Here is a 17,493-nt window from a genome sequence, read left to right on the forward strand (position 1 = left end):
TCACATATAAAAGTAGGACGGTGGCATATGTTAGACAGTCTGTATAAGTCTTAAGAATTATGATGTTATTAATCTAATTATATTAACTAAGTTTATTAATTCAGTAGGTAATTAAGGTTCGGCATATATGTATAATCTTTAACAATAAGTTTCATATTTTGTATAATATAGAACTTGTTTAAAGGTACTATTTCGTTTACACTTTTAAAAATATGTTATTTATAACATTGGCACAAAGAACAATAAAGACTAGGTAAGTTGTAACTTACCCTAATGTACAATCGAGGTTTCCAAAAATCTTTTGTAGGGCATTACATACATATATCTAACTTATAACAATATCCAAGATAACATTGAAGCAGCTTCAGTGCCTAATTAATAATATTTTTTTGTATTTTACAAAATAACGTTTCTGTGCACGAGGTATTCATGAGATCACAGATAATGTATGGCATATCCTGAGTATGAAGCGATCGATATCTGGCTCATATAGCATACTTATAATATTAAAAACTGTCGTGGGGTGCATAATTGCCTAATAACAAAATACAGACGACGAAATAATACCACCACTTCAAGTTCTCAATTATTTATTTCTATTAACTAACATCAATATACACGTCACAAATAAGATCATCGGTGCACGTTTCAACACGTTTAAAACGCACATCAGCGCCTTCCAAAACCCAAACGGAAGTAACCATCACTACGAAGAAAAAGTAAGATTTTTCATTGATGAAACTCGACACGGCTATCTTGATAATTTAATCTGCTTCGTCTTCTTGTGTAAGACCTATGAACAGAAAAATATGTTGGTAATTCTTCGTTTGTTCACAGTCAGTTATGTTAAGTTAGACCATTAAGTTCGAATAAAACAGCTTGTCTCATTGTTATTGTTACATTATGTATGTTGGGAAAATCATTCTTGGGAGGTTCTGCCTTATACTAGTACTAGCTTAACACGGCGACGTCATATAGAAATCATAGGACTTCTATTAGGCAAAAAATTAAGACCTATAGTGGTTTGGTTTACAATACGTATCTATATAGAAAATATTAAGTGGAAATCCATGAACAAATGGAAATGTATAGACATTATCAACATTATTCTAGTACAGTAAGCAAGTATTGAAATATAAATAGGTCACACAATGCTATGATTACATATCTGAATAGGCGTAAGTCTGGCCATAGAATTAATTTAAAGATTACGTCAATAAATTTTATCGTAACGATTTTTGAAATAAACTATTTCTTTTTATTTTATTTATATTGCCCTAGATGCTATATACTTTTAAGAATTTATTATAATAATAACGCCTGTAAACATTTTCAGGGCAATTAACTAAGTTCGCCGAATGCTTCTATAATCTGTAAAGGTACATAGGTGATAGCAGAACAGAACTAGGAAAATAAACGTATTTCGAATACTTATTTCGGACGAGAAAACTGTCCGCGCTTGAATGCTACATTTGTTTACATTAGATCAAAATTTGATTCAAATGAACGTTTTCAACGCTCTGGCACATGAGGAAGCGAGAGAAAGGAGTTACTGTACCTATTAGATTTTCTTTAAACAAGGAAAACCAGCTTGTATTGGACCTCGATTCTAGACAAGCTGACGGCCACATTTGTAAATGAAATACAAAATACTTTAAAAAACAATGCGCTCCCTGACAACACAGCCATGACGAAAATCCATGAACTACAGTTTTAAATGCTTGACTATCATTATTCACCAAATGTAGTCCCCAGTGTGAGAATTTAGTCAAAGGAGGGAGGCCATTACCATAAAAAATTATCGTTTTGAACAGAAATATACCGAATGCTATTTAAGGATTAAATACATCAGAAAATAATGGAATCCGGAAACGGATCCTAAAGGGTTACGGTATGGGTAGGCGGTACCTGATGGTAAGTGGTCACCATTAATAGCCCTGTAAGAAATAACCATTACTTACATCACAATGCACTACCAATCTGTCGTGATATTATGTCAAACACGCGTAGGCAGGAAGTAAGAAAAAAGTCTTAATTGTATTCCATTAATTCCAGGTACAGGACAAAAGCAATAAATAATAAATTTCATAGATATCTGAGAGGCAGTCTACTTAGCGTTGTCTTACAGCGCACTCGCGTCGTCTTTGTTACGTTTAAGCGAAAAAGTAGAATGTCTGGAATATGCTTTACAAGCTTATAATAGGAGTAAATGTATTTGGAATAGTCTTAAATAGTTTAAATCGATAAGATAGTATACGGATACTAAAATATATAGATATTTTGAGATGCCTGCGGGCAGCATGGTGGAATTGAATCCAAACCTTTCTCCTCAATTACTAGAAAATGTTTTATCCAACAAGTGGACATTTAAAAGCTGTACATTTTTATAAAAATAAACTATTAAGTTTTAATATTTTTCTAAAGTAATAAAAAAATAACAGCAGTAATATTTACACCTAATTTTAGTCTAAAATATCTCTTCCAATTATGTTTATTGTTACTTTTAGTATGTACTTAAAATAAATCAATAAATATTTTTCCAAACTTAGCTCATTAATCTTACTTTCAGCAATTATTTACAGAGTGACTATGATTCTGTGATTCTAAACACATTTCCCTAAAACATCCAAAGATAAGACTTCTTAATGAGAGAATATTCTCACTATACACTTTATTACTACTCTACAATTTATTACTACTCTACAATTACTCACTATAATTTAACAATTCTTCTTGAGAATTGTTCATGAAGCAAGCATCGAACCAACGCTGGCTCGCTGCGCTTACTGCCGCTCCGACTCCGCCACTGGTTGTACCCTGATTGCCGCTGGGCCCAGCGTTTTGTGGACAAGCGACTGCATTTTGGACATTGGATCCGCATTTGAAACATGTCACGTTCCGGATATTCTCTCGATTACCAGTAGTAGCAGTTCCAGGCATAGATCTGTTGTAGGCTGCCGTCTGCCTGGCATATCGTCGGAAGCGGCAATTTGAAGCTCGATGGCCAAATTTACCACAATTGAAGCATTTTATTGAATAATTTGATTTTCTTTGTTTATTATGAGTCCTTCCATCAATCGACGAAGCTTTTCTCTTTAAGAAAGAATAAGCTTGTAATTCTCGTTGCATCTTGGCCAGTGTGGACATGTCGGTGGTAAATGCTAAACGCTGCAGTCTTGTGTCAAATTTTGACACTTGGGACAGAACCATTGCAATTATAATCTGCTCAGTTGTCAAACCGTGCAAGCTCGACATAAGCCCGGTCGCTAAGTGAGTAGCATATGCCGGTAATGATTCGTCTTCTGTAGGTCGACTATTCCGAAAATTTATTACCACAGCTGCCGGTGTCTCGAAACAATATCTGGTTTTAAACATCTTTTTAAAGTCTGGCCAGGTCATATCTTCATGAGACAGCTGAGATAACCAACGCAAGGCACTACCTTTCAAGGCTGTACTGATGACCATGAATAATGTACTGCCGCGTAGGTTACGTTCCGCCATATAAATGTCAATGAGATCACACCACGTACGTGGATCAATATCAGATTTGTCTGGATTGAATTCAGGTATCGGAATCTTTTCTTTACACTCCTGTGTTTTCATTAATTTGATCAAGTCCGTCAAGTTCTGATGATGGGACTTCAAGAGACTGACTTGCGACTTCGTATGCAAATAAGTTTCATCTGAACTTGATGAACTGGACGAGGTCGTGTCTTCTCGGGTGTCGGGGCTGGGCGGCTGTGATGTACTGGAGTCCTCATTACCCATTGCAATGCTTGTAGACTGATCCACGCGAAGAATAAATACTTCGATAAGATTATAGATCACGCGATCACGGATGATGTAAACGTGCGTTCTCTTCAAATTCTCTCTTGTAACTGAATTTATTTTCGAAAATGCGCATCTACGGTTTAATCCAGGCACTGAAAGTTATCGATCCTGTCTTGTATAACCTAACTATTGCCTACTATAGAAGACTTTAAATTGAATTATTCTAGTCTTTGTACGGAATATGTATTAGCGAATGCCATTCATGAACCTGTTGAGCTGACGGCGTTTGGTAATTGAATGGATAAATAAAAACTTGTTGCCTGTGACATAACCTAACTATGCTGATCAAAATAAACTGTGCTGTATCTACGAAATTTACTAATCTATAGATTGAAATAGTATTTTATCATTTATTGTTAGTTTTAATGAAAAAATAATCATGATTCTACTTTGCAATCAGATAAAAATAATATAGTAAATATAAGTTTGAAAAGTTGGTACGAACATTTATCTCTTAGAACAATAGCTTCATTATACTATACCATAGTCTTTTATAACTAAGTTCTGGTGCGAAGAAATCCCAGGAACAGCCGGAAAGCAATCAGCGACAGGTAGGAACAGTAACTAAAGTAAAAAACGTGATGTGTCGCGTCCCTCGTCCGATTTACTTTACACAACCTCTTAAAACACCTTTTTATTATATACGGCAATAGTTAAGAAATTTTAAATTTTTATAATATAATATTCAAAATTTAAATGTCAGCAAGTTTAAAAAGGTTTGTTTTGTTTTGTATGTAAAATTTATACATAACTTTTGATCTGACTTATCTGACTGATTCAATAGATCAAATCAAATCAACATATTCAAGTAGGCTTTTACAAGCACTTTTGATTCGTCATTTTACAATTAAGTGAATTTTATCTTTGAATTTTATAATTTTAAAGATGTTTTTACAGAGGTTTTAATGAATTGTTACTTTTAATACCGGAACAGGCGATCTTTTGTAAGGCTTTGTTGACCTAAGATATACTCAAAACACATTAAGGTACAAACACTAAATCATATACAATTTCTTAGTACAAGTTCATGTCCTCAAGTCTAGCTTACTTACATTAACACGGTGTACAAAGTTATCTCGTATCATAATCAATTTAGTAGGAATTGAAAGACTTTTTATTTATATACCACATATATTTAAAAGTATATATTTTAATTCTTAATTCATCTTATGAAATAACACAGATTTTTAAAAACATGTAGACTTGATTCTCTAACAGCGGGCACGTAAATACGAAACCCCAGCAGATATATGAAGGAGGACAGCGCTGCACCGGGCTGGCGGCAACCGCTGCGGCGACCGACGGCCGCGCGACCGCCCTCGACGGACAAATGTTACAACACGGTTCGACAGAGTGAATTTTACATCAAAGTCTTAAGATATAGAGTACACAAGTAAGATTTCATTGTGGCGGTTAATTTATTATAATAGTTTTAATCAAACAAATATTTAATAAATCTACCTTAATTAGCTAGTACGATCACTTTGGGAGCCTATACACACAGATTGATGGTATTACATAATATCTACTAAACTATTCGATGGGTAATATTTAGTACTGTGCTGGGTAAATTAAAAGAAAATTTCAACATTGAGCTTTGTCTCCAGAAATAAACTCGTTTACTCCACTCGTTAGACATAGTTTATCGTTAGATAAGTCTTCTTTAGTAATGGAAAAAGATCACATAGTTCCGAGGCTGATAATGAGGCTAACTGAAATTCCTTCCACCCTTGGACTAGATATAATCGACAACTAAAGCTTGAGATTTCATGTGTTAATTGACTAATCAAAATCTAATGTATAAAAATAGTTAACAAAATCAAAATTACACAACACCCAGGCCGCCAGACCGCGTTATCAGCCCCTCGCGATCGTTACCAAACATACATTCTCTAAGACATGAACTTATAGACAAACTTGTAAATAAATTATTTCTTTAATGTCAGGAATAAAATACAATTTATACGTAATAAAATCGAAATGATATATTTCGCTAGTATTATGCAAAAATCACAGAAAATACAACTTTTCGAGGGATGTACGCAGTACAACGTGCGTATGCCCGGTTTCTGAAGCTTTTTGTGGCAGTTTTTTATTTATTAGTTCTAGCGGTTCGGTAACGTTCAACGTATCCCAACATCATAGCGTAAACCAGTATCAGTTTCACTGGGGTTAACTTAACAACCCATGTGTGCCGTTTATTGGTACTCCGACTATATTTTACGTTTCTTTTGTTACAAACTTAACTCAGTAACTTTGTTGCTTTGTAAATACTTTTAAAAATTAACAGTAAAATATGTATGAATATTATTTAAACGCTAACACAGGTAATATTTACATTACTCACCAGAGTCTGAATCAGAAAGTACTAGAGTTTAATTATTTAATATCAGTACCCTGAAACCGAAGCTCCAAGAGAAGACTACCCGGTATGTTAACGGGTGTAGTATTGGGCGTTGATATATTGTTTTGATACCAGTTATTTAGCGTATACTCACCTGACGATCAATTGCTTTATTTTGATTTTATTTACGAAATTTTTCACAATAAATATAAGAGACATATTTTTTCACAAGAACTATTAAGTGGCACATAAGGAACTGGCTGTCGGTTCCATAGTTATTGAATAGCTTGACGACGTAAATCTATTGCACAACTCTGAAGTAATAGTGAGTGCGAACTAAACTGGGAAATTCAAAAACCGGGCATTGGAACACTCGCAGAAGAGAGGGGGCACTTTAGACTAAACATTTACACATACAATCCGTTTATATCGTGTTATTATAATTGTGAATCACATCTAATATATTTTATTTACACGACGCTGCAACTCAAGCTTTACATCTCAAATAAAATATAATAAAACCGTATCATTTCAAACATACTAAACTCATACAGCATTAAAATTAACGTTTGCTCTTTATTAAATAAATTCAATTATACTCGAAGCCTTATTTCCCTTTGCGGCTAGAAAACGATAAATAAAATTATGAAATGTTTTCGTTAAAAAAAACTGATAAGAAAAAGCGCTGATAAGATTAAAGTGAATATACTTTTTGATAGATTCTCTATTAGACACATTAAATTAGCGCTGATATTCTACGACTAACCTACGAACGCCTATTATCATATTATTTTAAAGACAATGCTCTATCTCCTTAGAATTCATATTTTAATAGATAAACTGTGAAATCAATATAAGATGATATATCGAATTCGAAATAAAATATACTCCGCTAAAAATTTAGCTAATATACTGCAAAGGTTGCTTAAAAGTCGATTTTGTTAAATCAACCCCAACAGTACGTAGGCTCATTTAAAAATTTAACTAAAATATACTATAAAAGATATACAATATTTACAAAACTGAAATTAATTAAACTTTAGATTAAAAAGTTTCTGGTCGTGATGTCATAATAATGACATTCATAAACAACTAGAATATTATGTACAAAATATTTACAAAAATTCATTATCATACCCTATATAACGCAGCCTTACTCGAGCAAGTGACGTTTGTCATCGCCGCTGCGCTTACGGCCCTTCGCGTGAGCTAACATAGTGACGAGTTTCTTGTGACTGTCGCCGACTATCCAGCCGTGCTGCTGGGGGTGTCCCTGCTCGTCGTCGCCCTCCGACCAGTAGTGGGGCGGCGACCGCGGCCGCGCCGGCAAGCCACTTCCTGCGCTGCGATTACTGCTATCTACCCTGCTTTCATATTCGTGTTTCTTTGTAGAGACCAGCCTGCTCGCCTTTCGATTGCTGCTCGACTGACTGTCTCTCTTCCTACTTTTCTTTTTGCGTCCGCTACCAGCGGCTACAGATTCGGCACTGTTTGGTCGTGGAGGAGCACCGTCCGGTTCCGATTCGGAGCTCCAAGTCTCAGCTAGAACATTTTGCTTTCCAACAGTACATTTTCTGCGTGCTCTCTGTCTAGCAACACCAGCATCTTCCGACAAAATGTGGTCGTAAGAGTCCACGTCGTAGTCATAACTGTCATACTTGGGTGTTTCTCTCTTTTTCTTATCCGATTTATCTTGGTAAAACAAATCCTTAGATTTTGGTTCCTCGTAATCAAACTCATCACTTTGTCTACGTAGAGCGTCATCTGTATCTGGCGCAGTGAGATTTTTATTGCTTGATTGTAAAGGTTCGTATTTCTTTGAATGTATCTCGATTGGCGATTCAATTTTTTTATGGTCATCGTTTCGTTTCGAGAGTACTTGGTCTGAAATTGAAACTGGGTTGATATTTGGTTCCAGTTTTCTTGGGGGTGTTATAGACTTACGCCTTGTTGAAAATGATGCCAAAGATGGATGTAAAGTCGGTGAGGGCGTACTGTACTTTTGAGTCAATCCAGTTTCACTCGTCAGAGTCAATGCTTGATCAGATCGTTTCAAAGATTTGTTAAAACGGGATTGATCTTCTTTTTGAGGTGATATGCTAAGATACACCCGTGATGGTGGACCTTCATCTTTATCACTAGATACTTCATCATTTGCGTCTTGAGAGGTTTTAGGTTCATTTTCCAGTAAACTATCAAACAATTGGTCTAGATTAGCTTTAGGCTTTACGGTCTCTACACTTTTTGGACTTTTTCTTTCAGTGCGCACAGCGTTATTTTTGAATATTTTTCCCATCACAGCATTTTTCTCTGTTGCTTCTTTTCTTTTTACCAGAGTCGATATTTTGTGTTCAATGTTTCCTTTTCCATTGCCTAATTCACAAGATAGCATACTGTTTTCGGTTTCGTCGTCACTACAGACATAATCATCTGACATATAAACGAAGTCATCGCCATCAGACCCGCTTTCACTCGATACTTCAGCTAATTCGGTTTCATGTATCGTTTTAGATGTACTTGGTAATTCTTTATTGTTAATGCTTTTAAGTCTTTCCATAAGAGTTGATGGTCTAAATTCAAATACCTCGGTGTCTTCGGTATCCATAAACTCGTAGACGTCAACTTTTTTCTGAGATAAATCTTTTGTGCTATTATTACTTTCACGGTAGCTACTTTTTTCGGAATTCGTTCGTTCTCTCTTCTTTTTAGAACCACTCTTTCTTTTTTTCCTGTGAACTTTTTCGATTGGTACGATCGCTGACATATTAATATCGGATGTTTGAATTGACACCTTAACACCATCGAATCCTTTTAAAGCACCCTTGGTTGGCACCGTGTTTTGCCCTTTCCTATTGTTCACTTTTTTCTTTTCTGATTTCTTTCTATTTTTATAACTGCAACAACAAATATATTTTAAAGGTCTTAAATATAAAAAATACAGACAATTAGCCAACAGAATAAAAATAAATATGTACTTCTATATAGAAATATGAAATGAAAAATTTGATATTAATATAATTATTTAAATAAGATAGTACCAAAAATATTTTTTACCTGGCGTTTAATTCGACGTGCGTTTGAACTTGTTTGGCAGCAGCTGCTTGAGACCGACACTTCCTTTTTATTTTATCAAATTTATCTTCGAACATATCTATGTTTTCGACGACGTCAGGATATAATTTGTCTTTAACTTCAATATGCGGTTTATAGTTAGATCTATTAGACTCTTCTGTTATTTCATAAGTAGATAAAATGGTTTGCGAATCCGTTATAGTAGTCAATTTTTCCGGCGATTCTAACTGATTACTAGTTAATGGTCCTTTAAGTCCATTCGCTTCTTTTAGGTTGGATATTAAATCGTTCTCTAAGTTTCGAACTTCCTCACTTTCCAAAATCTTTTTTGCTGTCACCGAGTCCATTTCCTCATCACTTTTTATAGCACATCTGTCATCAAGGATACTTTTTTCTAACAACGCTAACTCTTCTTGGCATGCTTGTTCACAATTAAAGCTATTACATTGACGGACTCGCTTGACTGGTGTACCTTGATTTTGATGAGATTCTTTTAACATTTCACAACAATCTATAAATAGTGCCTCATCTCGACTTAAGCTTCGACGAGAAAGTTGTTGCTCTCGTATAGTTCTTTTTACATCAGCTAAAATTTCTTCAAGCGTTGGAAGAACAATATCTGCAGTAGATAAACAATTCTTTTTCCGTTTCGCTATTTTATTTTGAAGCACTTTTAATCGATTAAGTTGCTGTCTATAGGCGAGCAAATAGTTGGGTTCCTCTTCAATCAGTACTGTTTTAACTTTTAGTTCAATTTCACAAAGTCTTGAAATATGATATAGAGATAATAAATGTCTTACATAATTATCCCACCTACGAAAAAATTTTTTACAGACAGTGCAAAAACTGGGTTGAATTATAATGGTAGTTTTCTTTTTCCTTCCTCGTTTTGTAGCTTTTTTGGGAGGCGAGACGGTACATTTTGATTTCCTTAATGACAATGCCTGGTCCTCTTTATTACTGTCATTTGCAGATTTTTTTGTCACACGATCTTTGGAAGCATAATAAATTTCATCGTTTTCAATTAAATTGTATGTCTCTGAAATTTTCTTAGTGGCCAATAAATTAGATTTTCTAGGTTTTCTTTCGGAGAAGAAACCGAAACTTTCCATAAACTGCTCGGAACGTAGCTCTTCTTCATTTTGTGTCTTATTAATATTATTTTTTAAGTCATTGTTGTTTATAGATTGGGTTTGCTTATATTTTTTACGAGATTTTGATTTTTCGTCTGTTTTACTGTTTTCTTCATTATTAAGAGATTTTTCCAGCCGTTCTGATGTAGGTGATATTTCCATGAGCTTCTTTTCTTTTTCTTGTACATATATTTTAAGTGGAACATCGCTTTTTGAAGATGCATCTGAATCGCTGCTGCCATCTTTCGTATCAACATTAGAGTTATTATTATATTCAGATGTATTTCTTTTATCGAGATTATCATCACTGACATCATCAACAGGTGGTTTAGCCTCGGATGGTAATATGTCAATTATAGCTGAAGGTGCAGTTTTACTTAATTTTCGAGTCTTTATTGCAACGACCGCTTTCGATGTATTGAACTGAACTGAAGATACGTCTATCCTAACAAATGATTCGCTTTTATCGATCACATCCTCTAAATCTTCAATTTTATCAATATCGTAAGGATCATATAATTCCGTTCCGGAAGATTTTACACAAACTGACTTTGATCGTGCTCGCCTTATTGCCTTGTTGTAGCAAGTTGTATTTCGTGTAGCAACTATTGTAGGTAAAGAATCTATGTTTTCCTTCAGTTTTATTTCAGTTTCAGTAATTTTTATATCTTCTTTACGTTCTGTATGTGAAACTACGGTGACTTCATCGTTTAATTTAGGTTTCTTTAGTTTCAAAATTGGTAGCATTTCATCTCTATTAGGAGAATTTGATTTTCGTTTTTCAATTACTTTTTTAGTAATGACAGTGCTTGGTATTTCAAGATTACCAGTTGAATCTGTTGGATTTGTAGATATTATTTTAGTGTCATCAATTTGAGAAGTCACTAAAATTGACGAAACCTTGCTGTCGGGTGTTTTCTCTGTTCTATTCTGTTCTAGACATTGTATCTTTTCATCGGCTACTTGTTCTTCCGGTTGTTCATTAGTTATTTGAACATTCGTAATGGACTTTTTCTTTTTCAATTTCTTTTTGGATTGGGGCGACTTTTTTCTTTTATTACATTTAATTTCATCAGTTTCGTAATTATTAAACTCACTATCACGATTATTATCCACTTTATTTTCATTAATGGCCTTTGATATAGATTCGGAAATTGGTTTATCAGCAGAAGTGGTCAAAACTGGTTTTTTATGATTTTCTTCATCTTGCAGAAGTTTAGAAAAAATTAATTGCTTTTTTGTTAGTGGGGCTCTTGGCTCAGCATTGTTATCAGCATTTAAAGAATTATCATTCAAAATAGATCTACTATCAATAAACAACGATTTTCCTCGTCTACTTCGTCGCAAAGGTGTGAGATTAATTTCATCTATTTCGGTTTCATTTTTATTTTCAAGAGAATTTTCCACAGTTGCTATGCTGGGACAAATATTTTTAGATTCCACTATTTTAATGATATTTGCTTGATTTTTTAAGTCAATTACCCGAGTTTCGTCTATTTTCACTTCTTCAGAAGACACCACATCTTTGGAAGAAAGTTTCTCTCTCTCTATAGCTTCAATATCATCCTCAGCCGTTGTATGAGGTAATCTCATAAGTTTACATTCATTTGAATCTTCTGTAACGTCTTTCTGGCTTCTAATATTTGCTTCGAAATTTGATTTTTCCTTGATAACGTTTTCTGAAGTAAGGGAATCACTATACGAACTATGAGTTACTTCTGCTTTTTCTTTTCTTGCAGTTGTATTCGGTACAATTTCTTTTTCATTTTCTATATTTATTGGTGTTGATCGATTATTATCTGGTTCAACTTGTTCAGAATTAACGGAATTATTAGATACCTCCGTATTTTCTATACTTTCAATATACATATTGTTTTCTTTATTAATTTCATCCTCACTCTCAGCTTTCGTGTTCAATGTTGGCCCTTGGTGCAACACATAGTTGGTACTCTCTATAATATTCACGCGACGGCCTTTTCTGCCTTTTTTTCTAGTAGATAATTCAGACAATTTGGTTTGATTTTCATCACTTTTTATTTTTTTTGTATTATAACTGGTATCACTTGAACTTTTTAGTAATTGTGTTTCACATAAGCTGCCAATTTCCGAAGATGATGTTTTGTTAAACGACATTTGGTTTTTTTGGTCAGACGACTTATTCAATGATCCAATTTCTTTTGTTGTATTTATCTTTTCTTTTAATGTTTCATCGTCGCGAGATGCGTGTAAACTACGTCGTTTCTGTTTTACAATAACAGCTAAAGTCACATCATCTTCAGAATCATCATCATCTACGGTAAATGCTTTTTTTGAGCCAGGGGATATGAAAAATTCAGTCTTAGTCACAACTTTATCCTTTAGTAATCCATCACCAATTTTTGAGTGAGAGCAGTAATCCTGTTCAATGTTTTTCGAAAATCTTACATCAATCGCATTTAACGACACGGGAAGTTTTGATGATTTATCGGTATTAGCATGGTGCATATTATCTTTTGTTATAATATCATCTTTAAAATTTGAATGTGTATCTTTCGAAAGAGACGAAGTTACTATATTTTGCTTCTCAGGTAAACTATAATTTACATCATAATCCTTATTTTCATCAGTCACTTTATCTACTGGCATTTGTTTATCGTTTAAAATGCGTTCGTTTGGACACAAATCACTCCTCACATGGACAGTTGGAGACGTTCTTATAGCTGGACGATGTTGAGTGCTACTTATTTCATCTTGTTGGATAGCCATAGTTATTTCAGAACTTTTATTTTGAAGTTCTTCTTCGGCTAAGTGTGAAGTACTATCGACGTGTTTTTTTGCCAGTGTATTTTCAGTTAAAACTGTTCGTTGCCGTTCAGATGAAGTTTTGATACGTACTGCCCTTAAACTTGCTGTTTTGTCACTGTTCGTCTTTAATGCTTTGGATTTAGGAGCCGCAATTGAACTCGGTATGTCCTTTGAGGTGCGAGTTAAATTCGCGTATGGTTCCATATTATACGAAACATCAGGAGTGTCTGGTGAAAACTCATCACCCGTCAAATCAATTATGCGGTCTTGGCGATTATATTCGTCTAATGTTGTTGGATAAGAGCTGGCTTTTAAGTTATCACTAATCATAATATTTTGAGGAGTTTGTTCATCTATTGAAATTCTAGACTTCCTTCGATATTCTATTGATTTAATTTCACTATTTTCATGGGTTTGATTTGAATGTCGATCTGACAGTTGAGGTGTAGGCGGTGTTAAAAGTATAGAACTCGAAACCGTAGGTGATGTTTCAACAAATTGTAAAATTTGAGAAGATGTAGTTTGATTTGGTAATAAAGATAGACTTTCGGATGATTTTAGGTCACTTTCCGAATGATTGCTTATAAGTGACGGTGACGAAGAATTAGCGGAAACACAAGTCGAGTTACGCCTCACACTTCCAGTATTTTGAGATGACACTGGCGATGTTGATGACGATACATATTGAGGCAACACATTAAGAAGTTGAATGCGATGATCTGCGGGCATTGTCCCTAAAATTTCTACGAGCTCTTTGGGTAACATAGCTATCTTTTTAGCTGTTTCTGGATCCTGATCTAAATTAGTTTTATTGTAATTTTCTTTTAGAGTCTCCATATTACAATTATCCATATCTATTCTATACGTAGAAGCGGGGCTTTTTTCCTTTGATAAATCATTTTCAGAAGATAGTTTTCTGTTGTTAATATTAATAGCTTTATGTCCTAATGGAGGAGAACTTGATTTACGAACAACAGTTGTTTCATTTACAGGCCTAACTGGTGAAAATGCTTTTGATGTAAGACTTAAGTTGGAATTCGTGTTTGTACTTGAGGGTTCTGCTTCTTTATATTGCGATAACGTACAAGCTTCCTTAGCATTTTCATATTCATAACGGCTTGGTACTAATTCACGATGCATTAAGCTGCAAATTTTCGTCTCACCACTCTTTTTAGTAGATAAGCTCAGTGGCTCATCACTAATCAAGTAAGTCACATCATTGCGATTACCACATTCTTTTATCGACGGGCAGTTAATCGATATAGGTAAGTCACATGGTCCAGAAGGTGTTGATACTAAGCCAGCCGTAGTCATATTTTGTGTTTCATTTAACAATGGTTCAGAATACGTGATGATAGTTCTTGGTTCTAATGCAGCTGCTTGGATTGGTACTTGCGCTGTAAGGTTGTAGTGAGCACCTATAATTTGTCCTGAATCTATGGAGCTTAGATGTGCTTGTGGAGCTATACCATCAATAACGGGTCTTATTTCATGATTATTTGAAACCACTGCTTCTAAATATTGAGGAATTCTTTGCTCATCTAAATAATAATTATTATGTATTGTGTCTTTATTAGTACTAGACAAATCAGCTGGAATTTCTTCATCATTAGGACCCGATTGTTTGTTGATGCTATTTGAATGTGTGCGGTTAGAAATATGTTGCTCTTGAGAGATGCAAACACTTGAAATATTCGATCTACTCCCAATTCTCCGAATAGATAAATCAGTCGGTTCTTCAGTATCAAGGTCCTCCCTTTGGGGAGCAACCATACACATATCTCGTACATGGGTTGTTGGATGAGATAAATCTTCAATGATATTAATTTCTACCGAACTGTCGTGTGTATAAAGCCTCCTTTTTTCATAAGTATCCGTCAATAAGTCGTTCCTTCTCATTGACAAATCTGTTGGTAGGCAGTCGTCTGGTTCATATATCCATCTCTCAGGGTGTCCATACGAGAAATCAGTTGCATTACCCTCTAAGTTATTACTCCTCTCTGACAATGCTGTTGTTGTTGAGTGTGATGGCAACAATTGAGAACTATTATTTACGCGTAAGTCTACTACTTCATCATTATTGTTGCAAAGATCTTTTTCTGGCTCAACAATATTTATACTTTTATTAGATAAATCTAATGTTTCATAACTATCATAATTGCCTTCACAGTATATTACTTCTTCTGTAATGTAGTGTCGTGTATCTTCCAAGCTAGTTGTTTTGTTAGAGAGGTCAAGAGGTGCCGTCGACGTTGAATCTATATTATAATGAACAGGAGCAACATCATAATCGTTAGCGTATTGCATCATGGGCACATTTGAACACATATTTGAACACAACTGTTCTTCGGGCATATCACTCGCATGTAATATTGGTTTTTCCACGCCGAGTTCAGTTGTTTTATCTTCTATCCTCTCTTGAACATAATAATGATCGGTTTTTTCATTCGTTGAAGTCATGTTGTTGATTACAGTGCTATGATCAAAATTTCTTTCATTTGTTTTTGTGTTAGGCGGTGCATCGACATCTGATATTTTTTGATGAGTATTTCCTTGAGAACTATTTATATCAGTAATTTTTTTTTGTCGTGTTCTTGTAGTAGCTTTATTTTTAGGTTTCGTCATACTATTATTAGAAGTAGATCTCGTTTTAGGTCCTTCCTGACGACTCTTTCTTGATGTTTTATGAGTTATTTGAATGTTTGTTGGTACATTGGGGTATTGGTAATCAGGTAGGTTTTTAAGATTTCTGTTACTTTTAGACAACATTTCTAGATTCATTGCATGTTGTAGTAGTAACTCTTCTGTTGAAACAACAGATCTTCGACGAGTTGATTCACGTTTGTTAAACCTTTGGCTACTTTTATTGGTAGGTAAAATTTGTTTATTATAATAAAATTGATTCCAATACATAAAATCATTATTTGGTTGTACATCTATGATTTTTTCACGACGAGAACTGTGTCCATGTCGTGTTGAAGATCGGCGTGTTACACGGCTGCTGGTGTCATAGCTTAAAGAAGTATCCTCCACACTTCTATTAGGATAAAACATTTGCATTGACCTTTGTGCAGTTTCTATATTTGAATCAGTTGTTGAACGTCTACGCTCGATCACAACAGGTTCTGGCCCCAACGGCTCGTCGCTGCCACATTGTACGGATACATGTCCTGGTAAAATATTAGAATTCGGTTCCACTAATTTATTTCTAAGCATTGCAATACAATCATTTAATCCTTTACGAGGTTTGTTTAATTTGTTTCGTTGGAAACTTTGCGCATCTAATACTTCTGAATGATTGAAATGTAAAGGTGGCTTGTCCAACTTAGTTACCACAGCTTCATTTTCAAAAAGCATACGTTGACCCGACGGCAAATGTTGATTAACATTGTTACATTCTTGTTGAACTAAGAACAAATGGTGGAACTGGACAGATTTATCATGAGTCTCAGAACTTGCAGTTAAGCGAGCAATAGAATGCTTTAAAGGAACGTTCTGAGACGGAGCAAAAGAGTCGCGAGAGTTACTGTTTTGTCCACTGCAACCTGGAATTTGGCCGTCTTTGTTGTTTGATCCACTACTGCGATTTCCGTGTTCTCGTGAGCTAGATGAACCGTCGTTAATATTTATTCTCTCCGAGCTGTTATTGCTTGTAGACATTTGATTTATTTGTACATTATCCTCATTTTCTAGAGGTTGCAAAGGTAAATCTGAGCATTCCTTCAATCCATCGTCTCCACTACTTCCGTTTTTTCCTTCGTTTCCGTCCGTGCCATCATTTCCGTCAGCGTCGTCATCTCCCTCAGTTCCGCCAGTTCCATCATTTTCTCTAGTACCACAACTTCCATCAGTTCCGTCAGTTCCACCAGATTCCATATCTTTAGTGGCGAAGACTTTTTTTCTATTCTTGCTGATAGTATTTTTTTTTATCAAAGAACTTTTATGGCTTAAAATTCCTGATGATGCTCTTTTCGCCGAGTGGGTTGTAAGTTGAAGAGCTTTATTTTCAGGTTTCTTCAAATTGGACGTACTTTTTTGCCGGTCTTCATTAGTAGAATTGCTAGTTTGCGGCAAGTCATTCGATTTTGGTTTTTTTAACATCTCATCAATCGCTCTTTTCTTAATAACCATCTTTGACCGTTGTTTGTTAAGCTTTCTTCGGGGGCGTAAAATGGGATTTAAGGGATTTACTATCGCTCGATGACGTTTAGCCGGTAAATCTGCTAGCATTTTTCTTATAGTCTCGGCTGAAAAAAAAAAGATAATATTATTGTCAGTTTTACAAAGTAATTTCAATTTATAACAATAATAATATTATTTTATATTACT

The 17,493-nt window shown here is 34.8% G+C and overlaps 2 protein-coding genes across 3 annotated transcripts in view; both read right to left on the reverse strand.

Moving 5' to 3' along the window:
* Positions 1–626: 626 nt before the first annotated feature.
* LOC124543272 lies at positions 627–3,895 on the reverse strand. Its single transcript, XM_047121434.1, has 2 exons — positions 2,715–3,895; positions 627–793 (listed from the first exon to the last, which is right to left on the reverse strand). The coding sequence occupies exons 1-2, from the start codon at positions 3,766–3,768 to the stop codon at positions 765–767; spliced, it is 1,083 nt and encodes a 360-aa protein (XP_046977390.1). The 5' UTR covers positions 3,769–3,895; the 3' UTR covers positions 627–764.
* Positions 3,896–6,325: 2,430 nt separating this feature from the next.
* LOC124542928 overlaps positions 6,326–17,493 on the reverse strand; it is a 43,612-nt gene continuing 32,444 nt past the window's right edge. For both annotated transcript variants that reach the window (XM_047120873.1, XM_047120872.1), the window contains exons 5-6: positions 9,230–17,411; positions 6,326–9,069 (exon numbers count right to left, since the gene is read on the reverse strand). In XM_047120873.1, coding sequence (XP_046976829.1) covers positions 7,329–9,069; positions 9,230–17,411 — 9,923 coding nt within the window. In that variant the 3' untranslated portion in view covers positions 6,326–7,328. The remainder of the gene's footprint in view (positions 9,070–9,229; positions 17,412–17,493) is intronic.

The sequence above is a fragment of the Vanessa cardui genome, chromosome Z (assembly GCF_905220365.1).
Source record: "Vanessa cardui chromosome Z, ilVanCard2.1, whole genome shotgun sequence".
NCBI classification, from domain to species: Eukaryota; Metazoa; Arthropoda; class Insecta; order Lepidoptera; family Nymphalidae; genus Vanessa; species Vanessa cardui.